The sequence below is a fragment of the Saccostrea cucullata genome, unplaced genomic scaffold (assembly GCF_032062105.1).
Source record: "Saccostrea cucullata isolate Sc308-1 unplaced genomic scaffold, CSIRO_AGI_Scuc_v1 ctg1439, whole genome shotgun sequence".
In the NCBI taxonomy this organism is placed as follows: domain Eukaryota; kingdom Metazoa; phylum Mollusca; class Bivalvia; order Ostreida; family Ostreidae; genus Saccostrea; species Saccostrea cuccullata.
This window is the reverse complement of record NW_026919810.1, coordinates 40,007-67,500: the sequence shown is the minus strand read 5'-3', so window position 1 is coordinate 67,500 and position 27,494 is coordinate 40,007. Positions and strand designations below refer to the sequence as shown.

The 27,494-nt window shown below is 33.1% G+C and overlaps 2 protein-coding genes across 3 annotated transcripts in view; both read left to right on the top strand.

Moving 5' to 3' along the window:
* The window catches only part of LOC134238505 (uncharacterized), a 1,442-nt gene extending 28 nt beyond the window's left edge, over positions 1 to 1,414 (top strand). The window contains exons 1-4 of the mRNA XM_062720632.1: positions 1 to 40; positions 387 to 453; positions 804 to 1,013; positions 1,126 to 1,414. The exon at positions 1 to 40 is cut by the window's left edge and continues 28 nt beyond it. Of these exons, the coding sequence (XP_062576616.1) occupies positions 408 to 453; positions 804 to 1,013; positions 1,126 to 1,358 (489 nt within the window). The 5' untranslated portion in view covers positions 1 to 40; positions 387 to 407 and the 3' untranslated portion in view covers positions 1,359 to 1,414. The remainder of the gene's footprint in view (positions 41 to 386; positions 454 to 803; positions 1,014 to 1,125) is intronic.
* Positions 1,415 to 9,071: 7,657 nt separating this feature from the next.
* On the top strand, positions 9,072 to 27,203 carry LOC134238513 (uncharacterized). 2 transcript variants are annotated; one of them, XM_062720642.1, is made up of 4 exons: positions 23,877 to 23,922; positions 24,145 to 24,210; positions 25,660 to 25,869; positions 27,030 to 27,203. In XM_062720642.1, exons 2-4 carry the CDS (start codon positions 24,165 to 24,167, stop codon positions 27,176 to 27,178), a joined length of 405 nt encoding a protein of 134 aa, XP_062576626.1. In that variant the 5' UTR covers positions 23,877 to 23,922; positions 24,145 to 24,164; the 3' UTR covers positions 27,179 to 27,203. The 2 variants fall into 2 exon arrangements, with proteins under 2 accessions (XP_062576630.1, XP_062576626.1); XM_062720646.1 differs by lacking the exons at positions 23,877 to 23,922; positions 24,145 to 24,210; positions 25,660 to 25,869 and adding exons at positions 9,072 to 9,128; positions 9,921 to 10,127.
* Positions 27,204 to 27,494: the final 291 nt, after the last annotated feature.

Below are 27,494 nucleotides of genomic sequence, written 5' to 3'. Positions count from 1 at the left end.
TACATAAGGCTCTTCAGTCTGACGGTCTGGCAGTTCTGAGGTGAATATCATTGGAGCCAGAGAAGGTTTTTGTAATTCTTTATTATTACAATTATGACGTATTTTTTCATTTACTTAAAATTTCGGTAAAATTGATAGGTACGCGAACTTCTATGCTGTATTCATCTTTTCCCAAGGTTGTGTCATGTTGTAAATTTTGAATTTACCGCGTGGCAGTAAATACAAAATTTACAACATGTTGTAAATTTTGTATTTACTGCCACCCGGTAAATTCAAAATTTACAACATGACAGTTGTCAAATGTGATAAAATTCATGTATTTGTGACTAGTTCAAATAATGTTAATTTGCATGTATATTGACCTTAATTCTCTTTTTAAAATATAGTTTCTAGCTTCCTTGGTGAATATGCAGTCCTGTAAGGTTATTATATGTCTTGGGCTCCTTGCTGTTGGTAAGTCTTCTTTAACTTTGCTCTATCCAACTTCAGTCCTAAATCCGTTATTTAACCTTCCAGAAACCGAAGTTTACAAATATAATGTTAAAACAAAATGAACAGCTGGATATCTGCCATAACCATTTTGTTGAAATTAAAATTCCGATGATCATTCCAAAATTTAGAATAAATCGAGTTCATGTTGTACTCTGATAGAAATCTTTTATTTAAAATGCCAAAAAAAAAAATAAATAAATAAATAAAGTCTTGAATTTTATCATTTACCTATTTTTCACAAATTGTTCATGTATGAAGAAACAGTTCATTTACCGTATCAATATATTTTATTTTTTCTTTAATTATTCCAGGATTTCGCCAGGCTCTAGCAGCCTATGGCGGAGGGACCTGCACCATACCCCAGGCCGGTAGCCCAGGGGCCACGACTGTTTGTACTGGAACTGCAAACGGATTCTGTTTGGTTGATACTTTCACCACTGCGGGTGCTCCTCAACTCACGTCCGCCGTTGCTGCTGGGAGATGTGTCTGTTATTATGGATACACTGGTACAAATTGTCAAAGTGAGTGTTTTTAACTTCATAGAACATTTTGATTTTAAGTCCATTACAAAAGCTTATTTTCTCTGAAATAAAACGTTTATCAATTATTTATCAAGAACACCTGTGCTTTTAGCTGTTGATTCTACGGCCACAACGTCGTCAACGACTTCTTCAACCGGAACTGGTAACGCCATTGCAGCACTGGGACTAGGGCTTGCTGCAGCCTGGGCACTCAGTCAGGGGCTCGGGGGAGGGCAGAATGCACTTGGTATCGGATCTGGTTCGGCACAGAGTGCACGGGAAGCCTACTACCTTCAACAAGCTATGGGAGGAGGAGGGGGTTATGGTTATGGTTATGGCAAATAAAAGGCAGCGAACGATTAGTGAATAACATATAGACCTTGACAGGATTCAATTGGATGTGCGGCATTTTCAGCATTGCTCTATCAATCAATTGTCAATCATGGAAAAGTTGATTTTCTTCAGTTGAGTATGTTGTTTGTCAAAATATATTGTAAAAAGATGAATTTAGATTTGTTTGAGGTTTTTTAAACTCAGACTTGTGGATTACAATACTTTTTTTCCTCTGAAATATATTTATTATATATTTCCAAGAAAAATTACGGATAGCTTATCCTCAGTAAATTATCATTTAATTTAAAAAAAAGTCTCAATAAGGCTTTAAATTGAAAACTTTTCATGGAACAATTTTCATCATATGCATCTTATTATACCTCAAGGTTCTTTGAAGTCCTAGAGAGGGACCTGTAAAAAGTTTACTTTCGTACCCTATAAAAATAAGAAATAATAATTTTAGGGAATAGGATTTCCTTGAATTTAGGCTTGATACCAATGCTCACTAGCATGATATGATATCAAAAGCGATTTGTGATGTCTTGCAATGACTGCACAAGATTTTTACACTATATTTTATATTGTAATTGAAGAAAATAGGAAACCTAGCTAGAATAGCAAATACGTAAGTATAATTTTCTCCAAATCTTTGATACCAATATTTTTTTTTAACCTGAAATATATTTGTTGATCAAATACATAGTTAATTTTTCTATTCACTTTTTCTGAATATATATTGCAGATTCGAAAATTTCCCTATATAATATGATGAATTATAATACTCTTAATTATTAACATTGAAGATATACTATGGGTAAGTATACATTACTTTGAGAATTCAGAGATAGTTTTGTGAGCATGGTCATAACTTAACTGCTGATTTTGAAAAACAGACTATCTTAAAATGCATGTCATACTTTAAGAAACAAGGACCAACTGGTTACATTAAAAAAAATTCGAAAAAGGCAAAAATATGATACTCAATTTAATATAAAAGCAATTAACAAAAATGGTAAAAAAAAAAACATTTCAGAAAAAAAATTCAGCGATTTATCGTATGAGAAAACTATAACGACAATAGATTTTCCGAAAAATGTAGAAAGGTTAAGATAACGAAGAAAAATCAATGTAAAGACAATTAAACAAATTAATGAAATAGGTATAAATCAAGGACCCATGGGAATTTCAGGGGTATAGGGTCGGTTGTCAAGGTGGAGTCAGCATGCGCCGTTACCACCATGTATTGATTAGGTAGGTAGAACTTTCCATAGTCAAATGAAGTATAAAATGAAAGTCATAACAATTGCTTTGAAATTTATGAAATGCTGACTTTTAACTGAGGTCGTTGAAATCCCTGTAACATCGGCTTATCAGTGAGTTGTCTCACCTTAGAAATTGATCACGGTCAGAGCAAATTCTTGAATACCGTATAAGCTGCAAGATATTCCTTTTCTTATTGTGAAGGAGATTTTGAAAAATTCTGTTCTCACGCAATACAAAAGCAGGTGAGCTAATGAAGGAGAACAGTTAGTACCCACAGTTTATTGGAAAACATTCCCCGAAGAATGCATAATGTTTTCAATGAGTATATCAAGCTGTGTGTTTTGTTATTTAGAGTACTTGTGTGTACAATGTAAAAAAAAGGGAGATTACGAACAGTATTCAAGATCAAAAGTCGATAAAATAATACAAAACAGGAGCAAAGCAAACTAGGTTCCCAAAACATTGTAAACCAATAAAAAGCTCAAAGCCATCCTATTTGTTACACAGTTTTGTAAGTAAGTCATTATTGTCTAAAGTTGGTAAAACATCCAAATTTGAATCAGATATGGCAGAATATATGGTGGGTTCTTTCAATTCACAGGGATATATCGAATATGAAGGTAAGTTGTGAAAATAACAAACGGTGTTTATCATTAATCCAGTCAATCACATGAATCGTGAACAGGACAAACCACTGGGAACATCAGAGGTGGGATGAGGTGCCTGGGAGAGGTAAGCATTCCCTGTGGACTGGTGTAACCTCTCGTGAGTTGTGAGTTCTATATAATAGTGATCAGAGAGACAGATCAAATAGCCCTGTGACTCAATCATGTAGACGGTTGGGTTAAAAATAAATAATATTTAAAAGATGGAAAAGTATCAAACAATATGTCATACGAAATACGACTTGTTTCTAGACGTTGTCAAATGTTAATACGTTGTCGATATAGCTCTAAATGTGTTTAAGGTCATATCAAGTGTAAATAAATTCCTCTTTTATAGAAGTTTTGAATAAATTTTGCTTCACAGAAATACGAATAATTCAAATATTAAAGGAGTACAAAGTTAGAAAACAAGTAATTATGTAGATGAACAATCACAAGGTGTTTTTGAATTGAACATATTTTATTAACAAAGTCAAAAGGATCAGACACAAGTTCAAAAACTTAGTTTTCGCCTCATACAAAATTTTGTAAAATTGCCAAAATAAAAAAAAAACCCAAAAAATCAATACATATGGTCTACTATATATACACAGTGGAGATAGAAAGAAAATAAGATCTTCTTTACATGTACAAATATAATTTGAATTGGTAAAAATATGCTTACTAAGTATTTGAAAAACGACCCTATTCATTTAATAGGGTTTGAATAATCTTGAAAAGTTCAGCATTTTGTTCAAAAGTAAGAGAATCATTGCCCCATAGCATTGAATGTACGTGTACATCTATAACAAATAAATAATTAAATGACAATGATAGCTTATTCATTAAGGAATACCTTGCTTTTACATAATCAAAAAAAACAAACAAAAAAACACAAAAAAAAAAACAAACAAACAAACAAACAAGCAAAAACCATTGGTATGTGTCTTCTAGTTGTCCAAAAGAACAATTAGGACTGGTTATTAGGTTACAGCGATATACTAGTAAGTCATAATTCAAAATATAATGATGTCTTAATCTTGTATGAATTATGTTCAAAAACCTTTTTTCCAAATGAAAGAAATATTTCTGAGGATTTACAACACTGTTGTGTAGACATTTCTTTTTATTCCCCCGCTTGAAAAGCGGGAGGATATATAGTAATCGGGATGTCTGTCCGTCCGTCCGTCTGTCTGTACGTCTGCTACGCTTAGGGTGCCCATCTTTTATAATCAATTCCTGTCAAACCACTGCATGAAATTTGATGTCACTTTCACAGAATCTTTACTTCTTAATGCCATTGTGCACCAGCTATTCTACTTTTTGATCCGACACATATTTTGGGTTTCCCAGAGCAAAACATGGACAATGCCATTATATTCATATGGGAGGTGGGGGGGGGGGTTGTCATTTAGTGAGCTCATTGCTCACAGTACCTCTAGTTTAAATAGAAGTTGCATCCTTTAAAGTTTTAAGTCAAACAAAATTACATTTTCTAACAATATCAAAAATGAACGATTTATCATAGTATTCTAATCTGTATTCTGGCAAAGAATAATTTAAGGAATTCCTGGTAGTGTAACCTGAGATAACAGACGGAAAGCGTTACAGACAGACAGAAAGACAAACGGACGGACGGACAGACCCAAATTAATATCCCCCACTTTTAAAGCGGGGGACAACAAAGACCGAAAGACATTTTATTGTTTATATTTACATCTGTATAAAAAAATATACTCAAGGTAAAATCAATATGTTAAAGCGACAATACGGCTGCAAATCGTGTGCTTTTTCATTCAAATTTACCCAATATATCATTCAGGAATAAGGTAAAAAGTTGAATTAAGCATTTGAGAAAAATAAATATTCCCTCCTCATACAAAATTAACGTAATTACATGTAGAATCTGCCGGAACAACTTAGATCTGTTTACTTGTACCACGTGAATTCTAAAGTGGCACGTGGATACAATGTAGGGTTTACAATTATAATGGAACATTAAGTAAAATCAATTCTGAGAATCAAAATATCTTAACTCTCCGGTGAATTAATAATACTTTTAAAACATATTAGTCTGCATTCAGACGAATTTAACATGATTACGTACAAATGTTGACGTTTTGTGTATTGGGGTGCAGGAAAGGAAAATCCACCAAATCATACGTCATCGCGGCAAAATGTCAAGCATAATACCTTTGTAGTTCCAGTACAATTTGCTCTTCAAATGGCAATAAATTTTATATGTCATAAGTGCATTTTAACGTTGAGTTAACACTGATTTTTTTTTCTTTGAAAGCCATGGAGATACGAGAAATGATAGCATGTATCAACTTGTAGGGTAAAACCTTCGCGAGCCCTACGTGAATGTCGCCGAGATCCCGTTTCTTCTTCATCCAATGATTATATAAATCTCCCAACTAAATTTTGTCAACAAAGTTGCTTTTTAATTTCAAGCCCTATTTTTGGCTTTGCTTTTCATTTTGGTCGACTTTGTCAATGTAGCACGTCTACCATCGGACATTTCGCTTATTTATACTGCCATTTTGGTTTCAAAGATAATTCGGTCCAATATGCTTCGTTCGGATGTCAACTACGAGAGAACTTGATAGAGGAGAGATTAATTTTTTGAAATCTTCCATTTTTTGCAATTGAGGTAAGAATTTGGAAAAATTATTCAAGAATCGAGCGCACCTTTTTGTGCGCAATAAATATACAGTTTTTTCAATGGGTGGCACTGTAGCTCTCCGGTCTATCAATATACATGTACATGTATATATTTTCGGAGAGCTACAGATCTGCAGCTATCTCATACCATGCTGTTTTGTTTATGAAAACTATACGCATGCTCGATAGCATGGAATGTGGAACCTCGAACACGTTGCGATGTATATATTTATGGACCATAAATAATTATTAATTTTAATGAAATAATCAGAATTATTTACTTATGAAATTTGTAATTTTCTGAAAGTTTATACATTTATGAGTATGAAAAAAATTCCAAATCCTATAGGAAAATTTTAACAAGTCTGTTTTTGAAGAGATGCGCCGTATTGTCACTTTAAAAAAGTACTTTATGATAGACGTATAGTAGTGTGTCCGTGTATTCATAATAACTAACGGAACAAGCATTTGTAATGAACAACGGGGCACCGGGTGACAGTAAATACAAACTTTTCAACATGAAAATGTTGTTTATGGATGATTAACGGCAATGATCTTCGTAAGAAATGGAGGATTTATATTAAGTGAATGTAAATATAAACAGATAATGAACACAGACTGGTAGACTTCAATAAGTGTATCTCAGCTAACCATCAAAAATTTTTTACGTGACATTTGTCGTATGTGCAGTTTTCCCATTTTTGTATAAACCAACAGTTCCGAAAATCATTGAAAGGATGTGAAGTTTCTATTAGAGATATATTCGAAGATTCCTTTGCCGCTGGCAGGTCTTCTATTTATGTTCAGTAACATAAACTGTATAAACTGTGAACTATATCCGGAATCTCCAACTCGGCCAATGGCGCTTTTCATCTAAATGTCTTCAATGCATTTGATAAGGGGAAACCGTTTTACTATTTGCAGGAATAAAGATGTTCAAAACAACTTATAGTCTGTTCCTGATTTTTTAAAAAGAAGGCTTGGAATAACTTTTAACGGCAAATAATTATTATTTGATCGAGCATAGTTTTAAACTTATTTCGAGTATGCTGAATCCGAAAAAAAAAATATGCTGACTTTCATGAAAATGGCGTTCAAAAAGTCAAAATGGCGGACACCCAATTTTCTCTTACCGTCGATCAAAAAGTAGAATTAATGTGTCTCATAGAGGGAGTGTAATGTAACAATAAAAATGATAATAGAATGCTATTAAACATTATTACTTTAACTCAGAAAATTTCGTCGTTTCTACACTTAATTTAAATTTTCTAAGTTAAAGGTAATAATTCTATATTATCATTTTTATTGTTGCATTACACTCAGTGAGATATTCAAACATTATCTCTCCTTTTTAACATTAAGAAAAAATAAGAAATTGGATTTGCACCATTTTGAATCGCATTTTGACCTTTTCAACGCCATTTTCATGAAGACCAGCATATTTATTCGGATTCAGCATACTCAAAAAAGGTTTTAAAACTGTGCTAGACCAAAAAATAATTATTTGCCCTTAGATGTATTTTTCTCTATAAATCGGACCAGACTATTAGGATATTTTATGAATTCATTAAGTATTTCTTTCCGATTACAGTTTGGTCTTGACAACACGACTGTCCATCTCCAACTTATTAACAAATAACAAGTTTGAGTAAAACAAATTAAACACAAAGAAGAAATTAAGTGTCACACAAATATATAAGATAAAAGGGTGATATTCTAAAGATGGACAATTAAATCAACATGTCACATAAAATGCGTCGTTATAAAAATTACCAAAATCCTTATCGTGGACAAGGTGCGAAAATTACCTAATGGGATTAACTCTGTGTGTGTAGATGTTTGAAATATACTTGACAAAAGTGTAAGACTCTTGACAACAGGGTTTCTTACTAAGTCAACAATGAACAGAATTCATGCATATTTTTGAAATGAAGGGTACCTCCGTCTGTACGTCCATCCGTCTGTTATGCTTTGGGGTACTCATCTCTTATCCGCAACTCCTCTCATACCACTGCATGAAATTTGATGAAACTTTCACAGAATCTTTTTTATTACATATTGCCATTGTGCACCTCCTATTTTATTTTTTGATCCGACACATATTTTGGGTTTCCCATAGCAAAACATGGACACTTCCATTATATTCATATGGGTGGCGATGAGCTTATTGCTCTAGTTTAATCTCCAATCAATAATGTATCTTTTCAAATTCAATTCATTTTATAAACACAAGTGTTTAAATTTCCAGAGATATTTTAAGGGCAGGGATATGTCATCACCGTACATGGTTCTTTAGAAGTAACATCATCAACACAGAAATGAGACAATTTTCTGGGATCCTTGATGGCATTTTTAAAATCCATTGACAGAGACAAAAAGGTTTACACTCTCTTCAGAGCCCGTATCTGACGTGTTTGTAGAACAAATGTTAATCTATTTAAATCCAATTTAAAAAAAACAAACTATCATTGAAAAACTTTTGAAAATGATTACGATTTTGAAAATAACAGTAAAACTCAAGATTGTGGAAATGAGGAAAGATGGACTCCTTCATTTTTGGTTATTTCTCACTGATTAATCGTGTCGTAAAAATGTGTTTTTAAAAAAGCCTTATGGAAAACACATTTGACATAAAAGCCAACGTGTTGCTCGTTAATCTGAAAAACCAATTACGTTCCTCTGGTTTGTTTTGCTCAGCAATGTACTACATATCTGTTACATATTGTGGGTTTGCTCTGTCACGCTAACCGTGGTTAACCTTATACGATACATTTCAAAAGCGCGGAGTAAATCCTCGGTTCCTGTGTAACGATGTTGGATAACTTCATTAGAATAAATACAACTCCGGTTCCCAACCTACTGGCTCTATTCTGTTGAACGGTCCAACAGTCATTTGTGAGGCGAATATACCGAACTTGGGAAGGTAGCATAATTTGTTCTAGAACTTTCTTTAAAACTTGAGTACATATTTAGCAGATATGACAATATGTGATAAATATTCAACCTTTTTAACTAACTAGTTAAGCTAAAGAAATTGAATTATTATTCCAGTTACTGAATTTAATATGGGATAGAGAACTTTTCTGGATTATTGAAAGTTGTATTTTCCCGATGATTTTTAATTTTAACTTTCTTTTTTATTCTTTTAAAGCAGACGTGGCAATTATGTATAACTCAAAGATTGTATTGTGTCTTGGGTTCCTCGCGGTTGGTAAGTTTTTAAAATGAAAGTTCCTTCGAAAGGTAATGGAACTGTTTTTAATAATATTCACAATTGTTAGAAAAAGTAAATGCAGCATTTGTGAATGCTGGCTTTCGAAGCTAATTCAACGTGAATTTTCTCATGTGTAGCGTTTTGTAAAATTTAAACGTATGTCATACGATTGCTTGGATGAGTTAAGTTTAATTCATTTAATAAAGACACCCCAAAGGTTAGATAAATAAGAAAAATTGGTTTGACTAAAAGCTGCATAAAAAATGTTTCAAATGGATTAAACATTAAGGATGTAATTATCCAAGATACGATAGTATCTACCACACATTTTTATACGTATTCAACCTTACATCGTTGAAGTATTTTGTCTCAATTTTAAAAATACAAATATGTGAAACACAGTTTATTCTCCTGTGATCATTTACTAAAATTTTATTTTTTATATTTAAATTTAAGCCACTTTGAAGCCAAACGGTTTCTTATATACTACATGTATCAAAATTTCTGTGAACATTATTATAATTATCTAGAATAATTTTGTTATAAAATAAAGAAGATACGCAAATGATAATGCATTTTATTCTTTTTCTAATATTGCTTTGTTTTTTCTTGCTAGTCTTTTATGTACAGAAGAATTTTTTTTCATTTTACTGCGGATGCTATTAAATTTAAAGAAAAAAAATGAAGAAAAAAACCACCTTGGTTTGGCCTGATTCAAGATTTTTTTTAAACTAAGAAATACTGCATTTCACTTTTCACATAAATGGAATATCTTTCTACGAAATCCAGGAATCCGTCTTGCCCTAGCTGCCCTTGGCGGAGGGTCCTGCACCATACCCACGGCCGGTAACCCAGGGGCCTCGACTGTTTGTACGGGAACCGCAAATGGATTCTGTTTGATTGATACTTTCACCACTGCGGGTAATCCTCTCTCTTCCGCTACCACTACTGGAGTATGTGTCTGTTATTATGGATACACTGGATCAACTTGTGGAAGTAAGATTTAAAAATATATATCTGTATCATTTTATTCGCTTTTTAACTTCACCTGCACTATTCGTAATTCATTTGTCAATATACGTGTATACTGTGGACAGTTGCGTACAATACATTTTGTATGTTTAAAAATGTTAGAGTTCGTGTACTTTTTTTTCTACATTTCGTGAAATCCAGGACAGCCAATAACCAGAAGATTTCCGAATGATTAGTTTTACTTAATGCCCTGTTCACACGGAGAGTTTAATTCGAATTAAACGTAAGTTTACTGCGAATTAGCTTCGCTTAGCGTTCACACGGAGAATTTAATGCGAATTAGTTTACTTCGAATTAGTTTACTGCGCATTAAATTACTTCGCATTAGCTCCGTGTGAACGCTAAGCGAAGCTAATTCGAATTAAATTCTGACGCATGCGTAATGGCAAAATTAAGTCAAATGCGTCATGTCGGTGGTCAGCTTGAAGTGTTTGTGCTATTTTTGAGTGAAAATCTAAGAAAAAATGTGTTTATCACTAAAATATGTCTCCAGACACTGTGACATTATGTCAAATGCATCTGCTTCTGCATTAGGTGACGTGATTTACAAATGACGTCATAATAGCCTTCCTCATGCCTGACTGTCGAAGTAAAATTTTAATTCGCATTAGTTTACTTCGCATTAGCTGTCGTGTGAACGCAATTTAATTCGCATTAGTTTGATTCGCATTAGTTTACTTCGCATTAATTTACTGCGAATTAAATTCTCCGTGTGAACAAGGCATTAAAGAATAAAATTTTATCGTTCATTTTATTGAAATTCTTGTGTTTTAAGCTGTTGACCCTACGGCCACAACGTCAACTACTTCTTCAACTGCTAACGCCATTGCCGCTCTTGGACTAGGACTCGCTGGAGCCTGGGCAATCAGTCAGGGCCTCGGAGGATCTTCCCAGAATGCACTTGGTATCGGATCTGGATCTGCACAAAGTGCTGAGGAAGCTCTATACATTCAGCAGGCCCTTGGAGGTGGAGCGGGGCTAGGTATTGGAAAATAAGAGGCAGAGCAGGATTTGTGAATGTCACGTGGAGCTTGAAAGGAATAAACTGGATAATGATATTCCCTAGCAAGTTCAATTTCTGCATTTGTACAAAAATACTTGAACAGTTTATCTTATTTCTTTATCATTGAATAAATAAAATTGAAAAATACAGTCGGTAAGAATACTTTTTCTGACAAAAAATAGCTGGTAAGAGAAAGTTCGTTCAAAGACTACAAACACAACAGTTTATAATAATGGTTGTTTTGACAAAAAATTAAGAGGAACACCTGTGTTTGAACTGACACTTGGGTGAAATTACTTGGGTAAAATTAAAGCTATTTATCAAGGTAAAAAAAATTCGTGTAACATTCTAGAATCCTCGTATTTATTGAAGGAAAATATAAGATGTACAAGATTTTTTTTAATCTTTTCTATGTCTATATATGTTTATATATGTTTTATGATCTTTGAGAAGTCTTCATTTTTTTCATTTAATTAGGGAAAATTTTTCTTTGGTTTATAAAGCGGTTAGATTTAGACATTTGTTTGGATAAGAAATTGAGACGAATGGTCATACTTACATTTCAACGAATCACTGGAAATTGAATAAATGCGTTTTTTCCCGTCCTAATTGTTGTCTTTCCTCATGAAATGTCTGTCTTTATTTAAGTGTCAAGCATATATATTGAAAGGAAAAAGAACCGCAGGGTAAACTTTTGGGGTGAATTAATTTATTTTTATATTTTATTTTTTCTCAGTACATGTATTACTATCTAACTTTCAAAATCATCTTTGAAGAAAATATAACCATGACGAGTTTAATCACAGGCACCTGTCATAAATGTGGACAATAGCCCCCCCCCTTTTTTTATTGAAAAAAAGGTAAGATTCTATGCTAGCAAATTTTACTTTTTCTCACGTTTAAATGTTTTGGCGGGGAAATTTTTTAATATTTTTTAGATATACCCAGCAGTCACACAACATTGAATAAAACTTTGAATCAACGTTGATTATATATGTTGATTCAAAGTTTAGTTTATGCTAGATTTTGAAAATTGAGTTCAACGTTGAATCAATGTTGAAAATCAATGTTGATTAGACACTGAATAAACGTTAATTCAATGTTTTTTGGTTTTTTTTTTAAATTTTTCCGGGAGGTGGGGGTGGTCATTACTTACTTAAAATTTCAACCGTTTTATTGCAGGTTTACTAAGATGCCTTCGTAATTGTTTAAGGGATAGCGACCCTCTGATAAGACAGATAACTTTCAAAGTTCAAAATATGAATACTACTCACAGTTTTCTTAATCAGTTTCCTAACTGAGTCCTCTGAGTAGGCACTCTACTGAGATCTAACATATGATGGAAACATTATTTATTTTGCCAATTTCTTTGTAATTGTTTTATTATATTTAACAATAAAACATTTAAATCCAACATGAAAAGACTTATAAATTGAATAAGTTGTATCTTTTTAAGGACCATTTTAAAAATGGTTTGATGTTTCAAGTACTTAATACAGTATTTTTATTAGTATGATATTTTTTTTTCAATAAAGAAATATTTAGAAGAAAGATAACTCCTCATATATTTTTTTTCTTACAACCGTATACAACATTGTGATTTTCTGGGAAGCATCGCTCCATGATGTTTGCTAACATGATTTACATAGGTATTATAGTAAGTATTATTTTCATATGAATCTCATGTATTAAATTTAATGTTGTGATAATAAATCGTTACTCTTTCTATTCTCTGTGTTCAATTTCTTCATATCATGATCTGAAAAAATAAGCAGCGCTTCATACTTCAAGCTATTTTCCATGTGGCTCTAATGTTATTGTTGTTTATGAAAATCAATATTACAAATTAAAAATTTTCTAAGGTGAAATTTATAGCAGAGGGTCGGGACCCCGTTAAAGGAAAACATACGGTATATCAATATATGAAAAAAAAATTATATATTGTAAACAGTTAATATTTAATTTCCTATCAATAGTTTATTGTGTTACAATAATTTTCACCAGAATATATTTTATAAATTAATCATGTTACAAAATCAGATCATTTACAAACGTTTTGTATTTTCACATGTGGTCATGAAATAGTCCAGAACATGAAACCATTCCAAGGTAAGATGCAAATCTTATACGGTAACACTTTTGATGCACCAGATATGCATTTCGACAAATTATGTCTCTTCCATGATACTCTGACATGCCGAAATGTTTTCTTTAAAGAGTATTTTTTAATTAAATCTTGATGTTAAAATTCTGGGTTGTGTTGATCTCCTGATTATAGTATTCTCTAATGAATTATTTTGGTCTTCTGAGTGGACAGAGTCCGGTGGTGCAGCTTTTAGTTGGTTACCCCTACAATGTACAATGAAATTGGCGTCAGTTGAAATTCAAAAACATCCATAATCACGATCAATTAAGATAGATAACAAATCGAGTTTTAATTTTTAAAACCTAACCACGGCTGTATATATAAGATCTTTAAAATTCTCAAAACTTACCAGTAACTGTTATACTGTCTTTCTGAATATTTTCCGGATGCCCTACCCCATGCATATGCTCTTAATTCGTACTTTGGCAAATTCGTACTGAATTCATATTTATCATTGAATGTGTAAATTTCCTTTTTTACCATCCTTAACTTTTTTTGTTACTTATGATAGTTAGTAATGATATACGGTAGTACGATTTTGTCAAGTCCGACCTCGTTATGGTCCGACAGTGTTATAGTCCGACACTATTATAGTCCGAATTATCTATCAGCGAAAAATAGGATTGGACCGCTCAGCGAAGATCCGACGTTGAATCAATGTTGGCAATTCAACTCAATTTGAATTCAACGTTACATTTTCAACGTTGAAAAGTCAACGTTGAATCAATATTGTATCTAGGTTTATCAACGTCTAAACCCAATTTCAACTAATATTCAACGTTTAAACAACGTTGTGTGCCTGCTGGGTATACTCTTACATTTTTTTTCAATAAAAGGGAGAGGGGGCTATTATCCACATTTGAGGTGCCTGTGGTGTAATTGGCAATATTTACATTTGCAAATATCTTTCTAAGATGAAGCTATTGAAGAGAAAATATGTTCAGTTCTGTGTGAATCTTATTCGGGGGTCAGAGGTCATAGCGCGACCAAATCACAGAGCGAGGTGATATTTTGTCTACTTTCTGTCACGGTGCAACTTGTTATACCCCCCGCTTGAAAAGCGGGAGGGTATATAGTAATCGGTATTTCCGTCCGTCTGTACGTCTGTCCGTCCGTCCGTCCGTCTGTTACGCTTTGGGGTGCCCATCTCTTATCCGCAACTCCTCTCATACCACTGAAGGAAATTTAATGAAACTTTCACAGAATCTTTATTACATATTGCCATTGTGCACCTCCTATTTTACTTTTTGATCTGACATATATTTTGGATTTTCCAGAGCAAAACATGGATACTGCCAATATATTCATATGGGAGGCGGGGGGTATCATTTAGTGAGCTCATTGCTCACAGTACCTCTAGTTTTGGAATATTTCTATTGGATATTTTTTCAATCACGAGATGTACAAAAAAATTCTTTCGATGTGAGTAAGGTTTTGAATACTATGAGTTATGCAAACAGATAGATAGGTAAGCAGGGGATACCACCACTTAATGACTTGACTTCAATTATTTTAAGAACTTACTAAAATAGTTAAATTATTTTCAACAGCGATCGTTGTTCTTTCACTATTTACAGATATTTCTAAATTAGACTGCTCAACATGAATGTAAACATTCAAATGTAACGTTGGAGCGAGGTAAACTTTCGAACACCTGACAACCTCTAGGTCATTGCGCGTCACAAAACACAAGGAAATATTTCCCAAACCTGATCTCAAAAAAATCTCATCCTTTCTAGAGACTGCATATTCCTTGAGTTTCAAAGAACTTGAGTTTCACCACCAACTTAAAAGGGACTCGTTCGAATTCAAAACCGACGAAAATGGCTTGACCTATGTCTGTCTCACTCACAAAGCAGAAAAACTACTAAGGTGGACTCGACAAACATGAGATGATGGCTGACAAACGAATGTACGATACACAATCAAAAATTTGCCCAGTTCAAATGTTGAAGTTCTTTCTATCAAAGATTCCTGTTACTGCTACAAATCTGTTTAACAAATGTGTGAGAGAGGCAATCTCGAATCCCGAGCAAGAACTTTGGTATACAACTCACTCACTCTCCCAGAAAGCATTTGTAAATTTCTTACCTGATATTTGCAAAATGGCAGGATGTCAACGCTACACAGCACACAGCCTCCGAGCAACAGCAATCCAAACTATGAATGACGCTGGATTTGAAGCGCGCCACATTATGTACATGTCCGGCCATAGGAACGAAGCTTCAATCCGGATTTATTGCAGGGAGCTATCTTCGGATCAAAAGCAAGTTGCTAGCGCAACACTAGCCACGATCACGAGGCCTAACATTTCCAAAATTTTGAAATATGTGGCCCAAGGGCTAGTGGTTCCTGTGGGGTTGGGTACACAACTGGTTATAAAGTGGAAATGCATTTTCTTTGTTACTCTGATCTACCTATTGGTATTAAGTAACCAAAGTAAGCATACTAAGTGTATAATTATGACGAACAATAGTGCAAATTTCAAAATTTGGAATTTCATGGTTTTTGATTTAAAACACGAACCACATTCAAAGGTGATTCGTATTTTATATAATATATACACAAAAAACAAGATGTGTTTGTGAAACACTATGCGCCCGGCGGCAACAAAATTTTTAAAAAGCTATTTTTAGCATATATGTCACAGTCAAGGTCACAAGGGCATTGGCCTTGGTGTCATTTGAAAGAATTTGATTAGTAAAGTATGGATACCAATATGAAGTCTCTCTAGTAGTTCAAACGTTATGGCAAAAGTACGAAAAAACTATTTTTAGCATACAGGTCACAGTCAAGGCCACAAGGTCATTGACCTTGGTGTCATTTGAAAGAAATTAATTAGTGGAGTATGCATACTAATTATGAAGTCTCTATCTTTCATGCTTAAAAAGTTATGACGAATATTAAATTTTGCAGATAAAAAGCTATTTTTGGCATGTAGGTCACAGTCAAGGTCACAAGGCAATTGACCTTGGTGTCATTTGAAAGAACTTAATTAGTGGAGTATGCATACCAAATATGAAGTCTCTATCTTTCATGGTTCAAAAGTTATGGCGAAGGTTAAAGTTTGCAGACAAACAAATAAACAAACAAACAAACAGACAGACAGGACAAAAACAATGTACGCCCCGGATCTATCAATCTGGGCGTATAAAAACATATTATACTTGAATGTGAACAGGGTACGGTCCTATGGCGCACGATAAAAAAACTAGGTTTTCATTAGAGAATACACGAGTATCTTTTTTTAAAAATACAAATATAAAAGATTGGTGTAAAAAATTAACCGATTTTAATCCACAATAACTATCTATTGTGTCGTGTTTTCGAAAATTTCAAGGCATTTGCTTAATTGTTAGCAGTTTCTCGAGCATTCAAAATGTGAAAGGGGTAAACACAGCACACGCAAAATGGCGACATTTGATGACGTTACGGCGCACCAAAGAGTGTTCTGTTGACTTTACATGTAGCTTGAAAAGATACCACAGAGTCTGACTGTTTCTTAAAAATATTTTACTTGAAAAGGATTCTAATGGTAATCTAACAACCAAGGCTTATGACAAACAAATTCATTTTCACTTTTCAATTGTCAATTTCCCTTACTTATGCAGCAATATGCACATGTACCTTCATCAACTGCATACGGGGTTTGTATGTCTCAGTTGATTCAATACGCAAAAACATGCGCTGCATATGAAAAATTTTTAAAACGAGGTAAGTTATTGACAAACAAGTTGCTGAAACAAGAATATCGACAGTCTCGTTTAAAGTCATAATTTTGTAAGTTCTTTGGTCGATACAATGGCCTTGTCAGCAAATAATTTATCATTAAGTTAAATGCTGACTGGCGTTTTTTGTGCTGATTGTTATGCCATTAATACACACTGAATTTATTGATGGAGTTTTCTGTTATTTCCCAATCCAATAGTTTATTCTCTTAAACTGTACTACAATATAGAGAAGATACAAACATGAAATATGTACAATACATTACAATACTACGGAAGCCCACGTACGAAAAATATTTTATCTGGCGGCCGCCACTTATATATCTGGCGGTCGCCACTTAATATCTGGCGGCCGCCACTTATTATTTGGCGGCCGCCACATAAATTATTTTGCAAAAGGTGAGTGTTATTGGGTTAGGAAGATGGATGTTGACACAACCGCTGCTTATTGATAAAAAAGTTAATGATAAAGAACGAATTCTGAAATATTGGAACACCATTCTTAGAAATCCAAAATGCAAAACTTTATTCATTCTCAACCAATCATAGCTTACAGCAAACACAAAAATATTGGTGACGAGATAACCCGGTCTCACCTAAAACTAACACCATGATTTATGTCCGTGACCCCTGATGAGGCTTCTTAATAACCGAAACACTCTACAAATACTTGCATGATTCAAATTAAATATCAATCTACTCTATGCAAAAACATATCTACTAGAAGTGTGGATTGGAGTGTTGGTTCATAATACACTGTAAATCTCTTACAAGTTTGGTTGATTGATGTTGCTATTATAATTTTTACACTGTATCCACCTCTGAAACCACAGGTTAAAACATGCGCGCGCATCAGGAAGCCAGGTGTTATCTGGCGGCCGCCATATAAATTACGTGGCGGCCGCCAAATATTATTTAGCGGCCGCCAGATATATAAGTGGCGGCCGCCAGATAAAATATTTTTCGTACATGGCACCAACGGGCTTCCGTACAATACAGCATGACTGCGTAAAAAAAATTTCAAACGATGAAAAATGACAGTGTCGTAAATCAAGCAACCAACTCTCTCAATAAAAAAAAAATATCTTAATATTTACATTTGCAAATGTTTTCCTTTATATAACACTAATAACTGTTAAATAATTAGGTGCATACATTGTAAAAATATTTCACACGTTAAAAGTAAATTATAATAATTGTAAATATAAGTAATAAGGTATCATTTTTTGACTTTGATCAAAACATTAGAATTTATATAATTAGAATTTATATAATATACATATACCTGGAATGGTAACTCTTTTATTAACTATATTTATGAATTTACAAAGGTTATTGATAACGGATACTTTTTTACACGAAGATAAATCTGAAAACTTGAAAGCACTTAGTCGAGTTATATATGTTGATGGGATTAACAATTCTCTACTATCATTTAGAGCTGGACACAACATAATATAGTGATATTCGTCTTCTGTATCATTATTACATAAAGTACAGAGTCCTTGATTTGAAGGTACATTACTCTATCGGCTTATTTCTATTGGTAATTTATGATTACTAGTTCTAAATCTTGGTAATGTAATTAAAGTATTAGTTGGCACATTGATATTTAAAGGCGCATGGTTGTTGAATATAATTAAGCAAAGACTCATTGATCAAATCATACCCGTCAATCAAACCCGTCTAAAAAATTTAAGCTTTAATAACCTTTAGATGAAATGAGATTTTTAATATATTTTTGTGTGACATGCTATTAAAATATTTAAGTCGTAATATTATACAGAAAATATTAACTTCAAAACTGTGTCCATGCACCTTTAAATATTGCATAGATGACGTAAAAGTACTATTGGTGAACAATTTATAAATTTTGCCTTTACTCGATGTATCACATGTACAACTTAAACTCCATTTCTGTATGAACTGATCAATGAGTCGTTGCTTAATTATATTCAGCAACCAACTGGTTGCGCTTTGCACAGTATATTTTCTTGTACTAAAAAATGACCCAGTTCTTGAGAAAAACACTCCTAAATATTTAATTTTTTTTTTTTACAATTTCAGTCGCATTATTATTGTAAGTAAATACTATGTTGGAATATTGTCTGCCTTTACCAAAAATCTTCTTCTTTTTGTTTGTTTGTTTTATCAACATTCACATGTAATTTCCATTTTTCAAAATATTTTTGAAAACAATTGACTTGATATTGAAGATCATCCTTAGTTTCAGACATCAAAACAGAATCATCTGCATAAAGCATAATCATAATTCTTAAGTATACATCTAGCTTTTGTTCAATTTCTTCAGACAGACTGTTCAATTCAATAACATTTTTTCTCTATTAAGAATTCTTCTAAGTCATCAAGATACAATGCAAAGAGAAGAGGAGACAAATTTTCGCCCTGGCGAACTCCATTCCGACAGATATTCAGAAAAATCAATTATGGAAGATTCTAGATCTACAATCATTATACATATTAACAATAACTTTAAGGCATTTCCCAGTCATATGATATTTAACAAGTTTTTTTTACACAATCCCACTCGCCATACTTTATCAAATGCAGCCTTGAAATCAATGAAGGCACAATATAATTTCTTTTTCTAAATAATGTCAGTTCTATCAATGAATGAAGAGCATGTTATCAATAATAGAATAATTTGCTCAAAAGCCGCTCTGGTTTTCCTTAATGAGGTCAACATTATCTGCATATGTGGTCATTCTTCTACACAGTACAGACGTTACAAAAACTTTTCCATGACAACTATGTTATAGGACGAAAGTATTGTGGATCGCTATAACTACCTTTTTTCTTATAGGTTGGCTTTATATTTCATTCTAACCATGCCTCGCGGATAATACCTGTATCAAATACTAGATTAAACAATTTTACATACAGTGACACCATAACATCAATAGATAACTTAATGTGCTCATTTATAACAGTATCAGGACCTGCCGATTTACCATTTTTAATTGTCTTCACCATATTCAGAATTTCATCTGGGGTAATGGGGTCATTAATAAAAGAACTACCTTCAAACGACTCCACAATATGTTTGTCTAGTTCATCATCTGAGCCTTCTGAATGGTGATCTTTTTCATTAACATTCTTGAAATAGTTATAAAAATCTACAATATTTATGTTCTGGTGCTCTTTAGGTCCTTTACCATTTACAATATTCCATATTCTTTTGGGTTTGAAAATCTTAGTTTTTTAATATTACGTTCTAATTTAGTTCTATAATCTTTGTATGCTTTATTTGGAGCAGATTTAGATTTTCTTTGAGCGCCTCGTAATTGTTGTTTGGAAATATTTTATCCATATATTTTGTATCTACGATTAGTTTTTCTACAAAATTTCGTTGCTTTGTAACAATCATCGTTAAACCATTGTTTAGTTCTGGTGTGTTTATTTGCATCAAAAGTGTGCGATAAAAATGCACCAGATGTATTTTTATGCGGAGGAAAGCACTAGATTAGGCGTGCTATTTAACAGAAGGTCTACACCGCTATTGCGTGTATTATCAAGGTCTGCTATTTTATTTTCTCCTTCGTTTCACTCCTCCGAAAATAAATATTTTCTTGACTAATTTATTGAAAAACAAAGAAAAAGAATATACTGTAGGATTGTTGCGTTCGTTACAAATCGCATTTTTATTCAAAACATACAATTCAAACTCATAAATTTTACAAAATAAACAATGCAAGGGCTGGGAGGGGGGAAACCAAAGACATAAAACAACCTGCTATTCTTTGTAACGAACGTCGCATCAGTCGAACATTCCCCGGTAAATGTATTTATAGTGAGCGCTAAATCGCTCGTGCATGAAAAAACAGTTTCTTTCGATACGAAATTTCACGGAGAATACCGAAGTAAAAACGTAAAAAAATAAATTTATTGTCTACAGTTTGCTCAATCATGACAAGGAGCAAGCGGCGGGTATGACAAGTCTTCAGGGGATGTTCACTCCTCCATGGCACCTGATCCCATCACTTATGTTTTGGAAGTTTTTGTTTGCTCTGTCCGAATTTAGTATTGTTTAATGAACTTTTGAGCTTGAATACTGTTCGTTATATCCATATGTTTCATGTAGTTATGACGCCCTGTAGACAAGATGAATACTCTAAGAATTTTTTTTTGTAAAATATATCACCAGATCTTTAGTTAAATGGCAGTTTTCTAGGTGAACTCTTTTATTGATCGTTTCCAGGTAGAACAATACATACGGACCGGACAAACACCTATGGTAATAGCGAAAGACGCTATCGCTGTAGACCGTTGGTAGGATTGCCTACTTATGCCCTGTTCACACGGAGAGATTGATTCTCAGAAAATTAATGCGAAGTACACTTATGCGAATCAAAATAATGCGAATTAAATTGCGTTCAAACGACAGCTAAATCGAAAAAAACTAATGCGAATTTCAATTTTATTTCTTCAAAAAAGCTTTTCAGTAAGGCCTTTATGACGTCATTTGTAAATCACGTCATTTATGCTGAGCCATCAATTTGATGTAATAATTTTCCTTTTTTATTTTTTTAAAATCAAAATTACATGTAGCACAGATACCTATATCTAACAACGACATATGCCCTGTTACACATGCGTCAAAATCTAATTCGAATCAGCTTCGCTTAGCGTTAAGGTCAAGATCTAGTAAATGTCTTTATACTAACTTTTTGGTGCTAGATCCATTATGACGTCATAATCACTTTCAACTTTCTTTTTCCCGTACTTTACGGCTCTGATAGAATTATGTAGAAAATTAAGTATTTTCAGGGAATTCAATTTGAAATTACATGAAAAGTAGTCCCGATACCTATATTAAAATTGCCATTAATTTAAAGAAGAGGCCAAGAACATACAAATTACCGTTTTCCGAGAGACTGTAGGCTATCTGGATATATTTTCTTTGTCTGATATGGAAAAAGGTCCCAAAGTCATGACTGGATTTCTTAACTTTTCATTGAAAATGACAGTTTAAAATATGATTTTTCATCTTGTTTATCTACAAATTATGCCCCGAAACACCTTATTTGACCAAGCTGAACTTTTAAAGCATCATTAAAGGAATTTATTTCGCAAATTTGAGAAATCTGTAGGCCCCTTTCATTTACTAGATCTTGACCTTAACACGGAGCTATTAATGCGAATTGATTTAATGTGAAGTAAATTAATTCGAATAAAGTAATTCGCATTAAATTCTCCGTGTGAATGCGATTCAAATTTGATTCGCAGTAACTTACGTTTAATTCGAATTAAACTCTCCGTGTGAATAGGGCATAAGTTAATTGATAGTGAGAATACATAGGTGCTTGAGGACAGGACAGAACCCTCTTTTTGATATAGAGCCATAGGCTTTTTCAACTTTTTTTCTCATAAATTATTTTCTTTCAATGACATATTTGTGATAAAATCTATACCACAATTCGGAAATTAAAATTACCTAAAACAAACGCTTTATAAAATTTACCCTATTCTATATAAAATATATAGAGTTGGTTGTTACAACGCAGTTTGAAAAATTACGCACTTTGAAATAATTTCAAAGTGCATTAATTTTGGGACTTACTCAATGCGTTAAGAGTGTACATAAACATTTTTACCATGGGGACATTTAACGCACTTTGAAAAAAATATATTTGTCCCAATTTTAACGCACTTTGAAAAATTGTTTTCAAAGTGCGTAATTTTTTCAAAGTGCGTTGCCACAGTGGGTATAATTTTTTATAAGCAAATTTTCTGAACTGATTGAATAGATTATATCACAAAGGTGTCATCCATATACAATTTTTGGGAGAAAGTCGAAATGGTCCAGGGGTCTAAAATTTTTATATAAAGCTACTGCTCTACGAAAGTCTAATTTGTAACTACTATTGATATTTACATCCTTTGTGTATTTTTGTATACGATATTTATTCTGTACTCTTTATCATGTTTATATGCTGTATGAAATCTGATGAGCCTTTGGCTTAAAGAATAAAGAAAGAAAGAAATATCACGGGGGTTCCTGTCCTCAAGCATGAGTGGGGTCGAAATTTTATAACATGTTTGTTTAACCAAATTTTCTGAATTTTACTTCATTTATGCATATACATATTTATTTAAAATTTGCTATGCATATCAATGAAAAATGTATATTAAAGAGTAGTGAAAAAAGAACGCACTGATGATTTTCACTCTAGACAACTCGTCCACGAATTTACCCGACAACCCTCCTGAAGCGAAAGTGTTTCTAGGAAATTAACTTAGCATCTTCTACGAGTATGTATTTGTTCATTATGTGTGCATTGATTTAAAAAACTCAGTAAATCTTAAATAACCCATAAGCAGTGTTTGACTTCAATTCAGGAAATGCGTAGTTAAACTTGCACAGAAGCCGGTGTGTGACAGGTAGGAAAAATTATCTGTATCAATTTTCTCTGTATAAATCATTTTATCGGTATTATTATTATTCATATATTAACTGTGTAAATAATTTCATTACTACAAAACAATACCTCGATATTTCATTATGTAGTGTTCTTGAGTTAAGTCTTATACTTTCTGCATACTTACTTTCACCAGGTGTTGTAAATGAGAGCTTTAGCCTCATTTTCTTTGATCTCTTGTGTCAGACCAACTCTGACGATCTACTCTGATGTTGTTATTCATTTTGCTTGGTAATTAACTACATATTTGTTACGCGCATTCTGGTAATGGTTTGCTCGATGGAACATGGTAACTTGAGGGGGACTTACGGTTCCGTAGCGCATAGTAAATCTCTGACACCTTCGTAACTATGATGGATACTGTAATTAGAATAAATACATCTCCAATAATCTTAATTTTCAGTAGCCTCTCCTGCTGGACAGCCGAACAGTCATTTCTGAGGTAAATATAAAAAGAAATCTAGCAAAATATAAAGCCTACGTAAAGTTCACTTTTATAAGAAAAAAATATGGCTTTACAACCTGCACGATATTAAGTTTACTTTGAACAGCACCAAAATTATTGTTTTACATAGATTGTTAAGCCTAAGCCTAAAACAGTTTTGTGTTTGGATCTATTGGATGTCAATTTCCATTTATTGTTTACATGAGTTTTTTTTTTAAGTTGAAGCAGACTTGGTCATCATGCAGTACTCCGAAGTTATTCTCTGTCTTGGGCTCCTCACTATTGGTAAGAATTTAAAAATTTCTTTTAAATGGACATGGATACAGTTTCAGCTAAAAAATCAAATCTTTCTTTCCAATTTTCATGTTTACAAACATTCAAATTAGGTATTTTTTTAATGCTCATCAAAATTTGAATTTTATTTGTCGAGATACAAGACAGATGAAAAGTTCCAAACCTTTGTTATGTAAACAAGGTCCGTGCCATGTTTGTGTTCACATAGGTTAAATATACTAATTTTGGTTCGTTTAAAGCATTTTTTTTTCAATAAAGAATTTTATTCTAAATACGAATTGACAGTTACTGGTGATTTGCTGGATCTCGTTTTGTTATAAATGTGATTTTTTTCTATATGTAAACAAAAACAAAGCACGAGCCTTGTTTAAGTCTATTTCCTTTGTAAATCAACACATGTTGTTCAAATTTTTGCTGATCATTGGAATTGTCTTAGATATTGTAAACATTAAAAATGGTTTTTAAAATCAGTTGAAACTGTGTCCATGCCCTTTTAAATTATGAGACAATAGTTATGCAAACCTAACTACATTCTGCGATTAGAAACGTGCTAAACTTAAAGAATTAAAATGATAAAGCTGACTTGAATATGTCTTAAAACTGATTATATACATTAACATCTGGATATTGTCAAATTCCGGCATTTCAACCTTCGACCATTCATTTTCTGCATAAAACAAAATAGAACTCGATCTACAGGTCATGTCATTTAAAACTGATATGATACATTCATTTATTGAACAGGCATCGTAGATCGATCTATTCAACAGTGATTTATACATTGTAAACATTTTTACATACATTTGGATATATGCACTATAAATGACTGGCAGATTTGTGTTTTCAATTCATGAGTGTGTCAAAGAAAATGTACAACTATTTACTATTACTAAAAAAATTAGGGACAGGGCGGGTTACAAAGTGTGACTTAACCATCTTTAAAATAATGTTTGTTAGCCATCTCCCGACTCATGGTCTTTTTCCAGAAAATTTCAACATATTTGTTAACAGGATCTGAGGATAAAAAGAAATAAATATCGTTTCCGGGAATGTAAAATAGTTTGAGTCGGGCCATTTTATGGCAGACGGTCGAGAGAGGGCAACCAAATAAATTTAAAAAAAAAACAACTAGTTATACAAATTACTTCTATTTACAGTACATTAATTGTTATTTGAAAATACTTAGTATGCATATTATTATGTTTGAAATTTAACGAAAGTGATCTAAATACTTATTGATCAGAATTCATATACAGTATGAAAAGTTGGATTGTTTTAAGAGAAAATGTCTGAGTTATCACAAGCAGTTTACAGTACTTAGATCAAATGTTCTGAACTTGAGCGATGCTAATTGAATGGTAAGTTTCCTCCACATATTTACTTAATGTTGCAATTAGATAACCACCTTCTATGTCTCAGTATTTCTTTATATCAATTCAGGAATAAACTTTGCCCTAGCTGCCCTTGGTGGAGGGACCTGCACCATACCCACGTCCGGTAACCCAGGGGCCTCGACTGTTTGTACGGGAACCGCAAACGGATTCTGTTTGATTGATACTTTCACCACTGCGGGTGCTCCTCAACTCACTTCTGCTACCACTACTGGAGTATGTGTTTGTTATTATGGATACACTGGTACAAATTGTCAAAGTGAGTGTTTTTAACTTCATAGAACATTTTGATTTTAAGTCCATTACAACATAAAAACAGCATTCCTGTCAATATATATATCATTTTATTCGCTTTTAACTTCACCTGCACTATTCGTAAATAATTCATTTACAATTTATCATTGAGACAAATGCTGACTGACGTTTTTCATACTAATTTTTTGTCCATTATTTATACACTGAATTGACGACGGATTTTTCCGTTATTTCCCGATCATGAGGAGGATCACACAGCAGGGTGTGTCGGCAGAAGATGTAAACTCCTCCATGACACACGATCCCACCTCTGATGTTTTGGAGGTCCGTATTTGCTCTGCTCGTATTTTGTTTTGTTTTATGGACTTTGATATTGGGGACCAGGCAAAATTTATCACAATGATGGGACCAGTACCAAACAAAATCTTCATTTCAAAAAAGTACGTGTCCCATGGCTTTGGTATTTAAAAAGAATATCTGTCCCATGCCTTGAGACTTATAAAAAAGTTACATGTACTGTCCCATGGTTACATCTTGGTGTTAGTGAGATAATTGGAACAAAACTAAGGAGTCTCTCAGACTACAGATATTTCAAGCATCGAGAAGTATGTTTGTTTTTTGTTTTTTGTTTTTTTGTTTTGGGTTATTTTTTTTGTTCATTTTCATCTGTTGTAATATTTTCCATTAAAAGATTTATATTGCCATTTTTATCCTTCACTTCAGTTTCAAAGATATGATTTTCCCCCCGAATTTTTAACAAAAAATAAAATGAATATTTCTCTGGGGTTAAGTACTGTAAGTTATTGAAAAAAGTTTGTGTCCCATGGGTACTTAATGCTAAAATTGTTTAAGTCCCATGGTTTTCTTCAATGAAAAAACTCATTGTCCCATGCCCATTTGTACCGGTCCCATCATTATGATAAATTTTGCCTGGTCCCTTGAAAACTGTTCGTTATCTCTATATCCTTCTCAATACATACACGTACAGTAAACAGTAAGGGTACAATGAATTTTGTATGTTATTGTTTGTCTTCACGTACTTTTTTTACATTTCGTAAACTTCAGGACAGCCATAAACCAGAAGATTTCCGTATGATCAGTTTTACTTGAAAGAGTGAAATTGTGTCTACTGTTCATTTTAATGAAATTATTGTGTTTTTGTAGCTGTTGACTCTACGGCTACAACGACTTCTTCCTCTGGAGCTGGTAACGCCATTGCAGCACTGGGACTAGGGCTCGCCGCAGCCTGGGCACTCAGTCAGGGCCTGGGATCAGGGGCTGGGGCTTCATCAGGCTCATTTTTGGGCAAATAAAAGGAGAAATACGTTGTGTGGATGTGACAAGGATTGATATGTAATCCAAATGATTTGTTAAGATGAAAATAAATTTATTGATGTCTACAAAGACATATTGAAAAAAGGGTGTTTTTACTTCTCATGTGTGTCAATGTAAAAACTGAATAGCTTTTCTAAACATAAACATTATAAACAAAAGTTTTGTTATGACCTTTATTTAAACAAACCACAGTTATGAATGTGAATACTGTACCTGTAGGTCATTTAGGAAACCCGCTCTTCAATAATTTTTTAATTAAAAAGGTCAATGAATTTTGAAAATAAAATTCTTCGT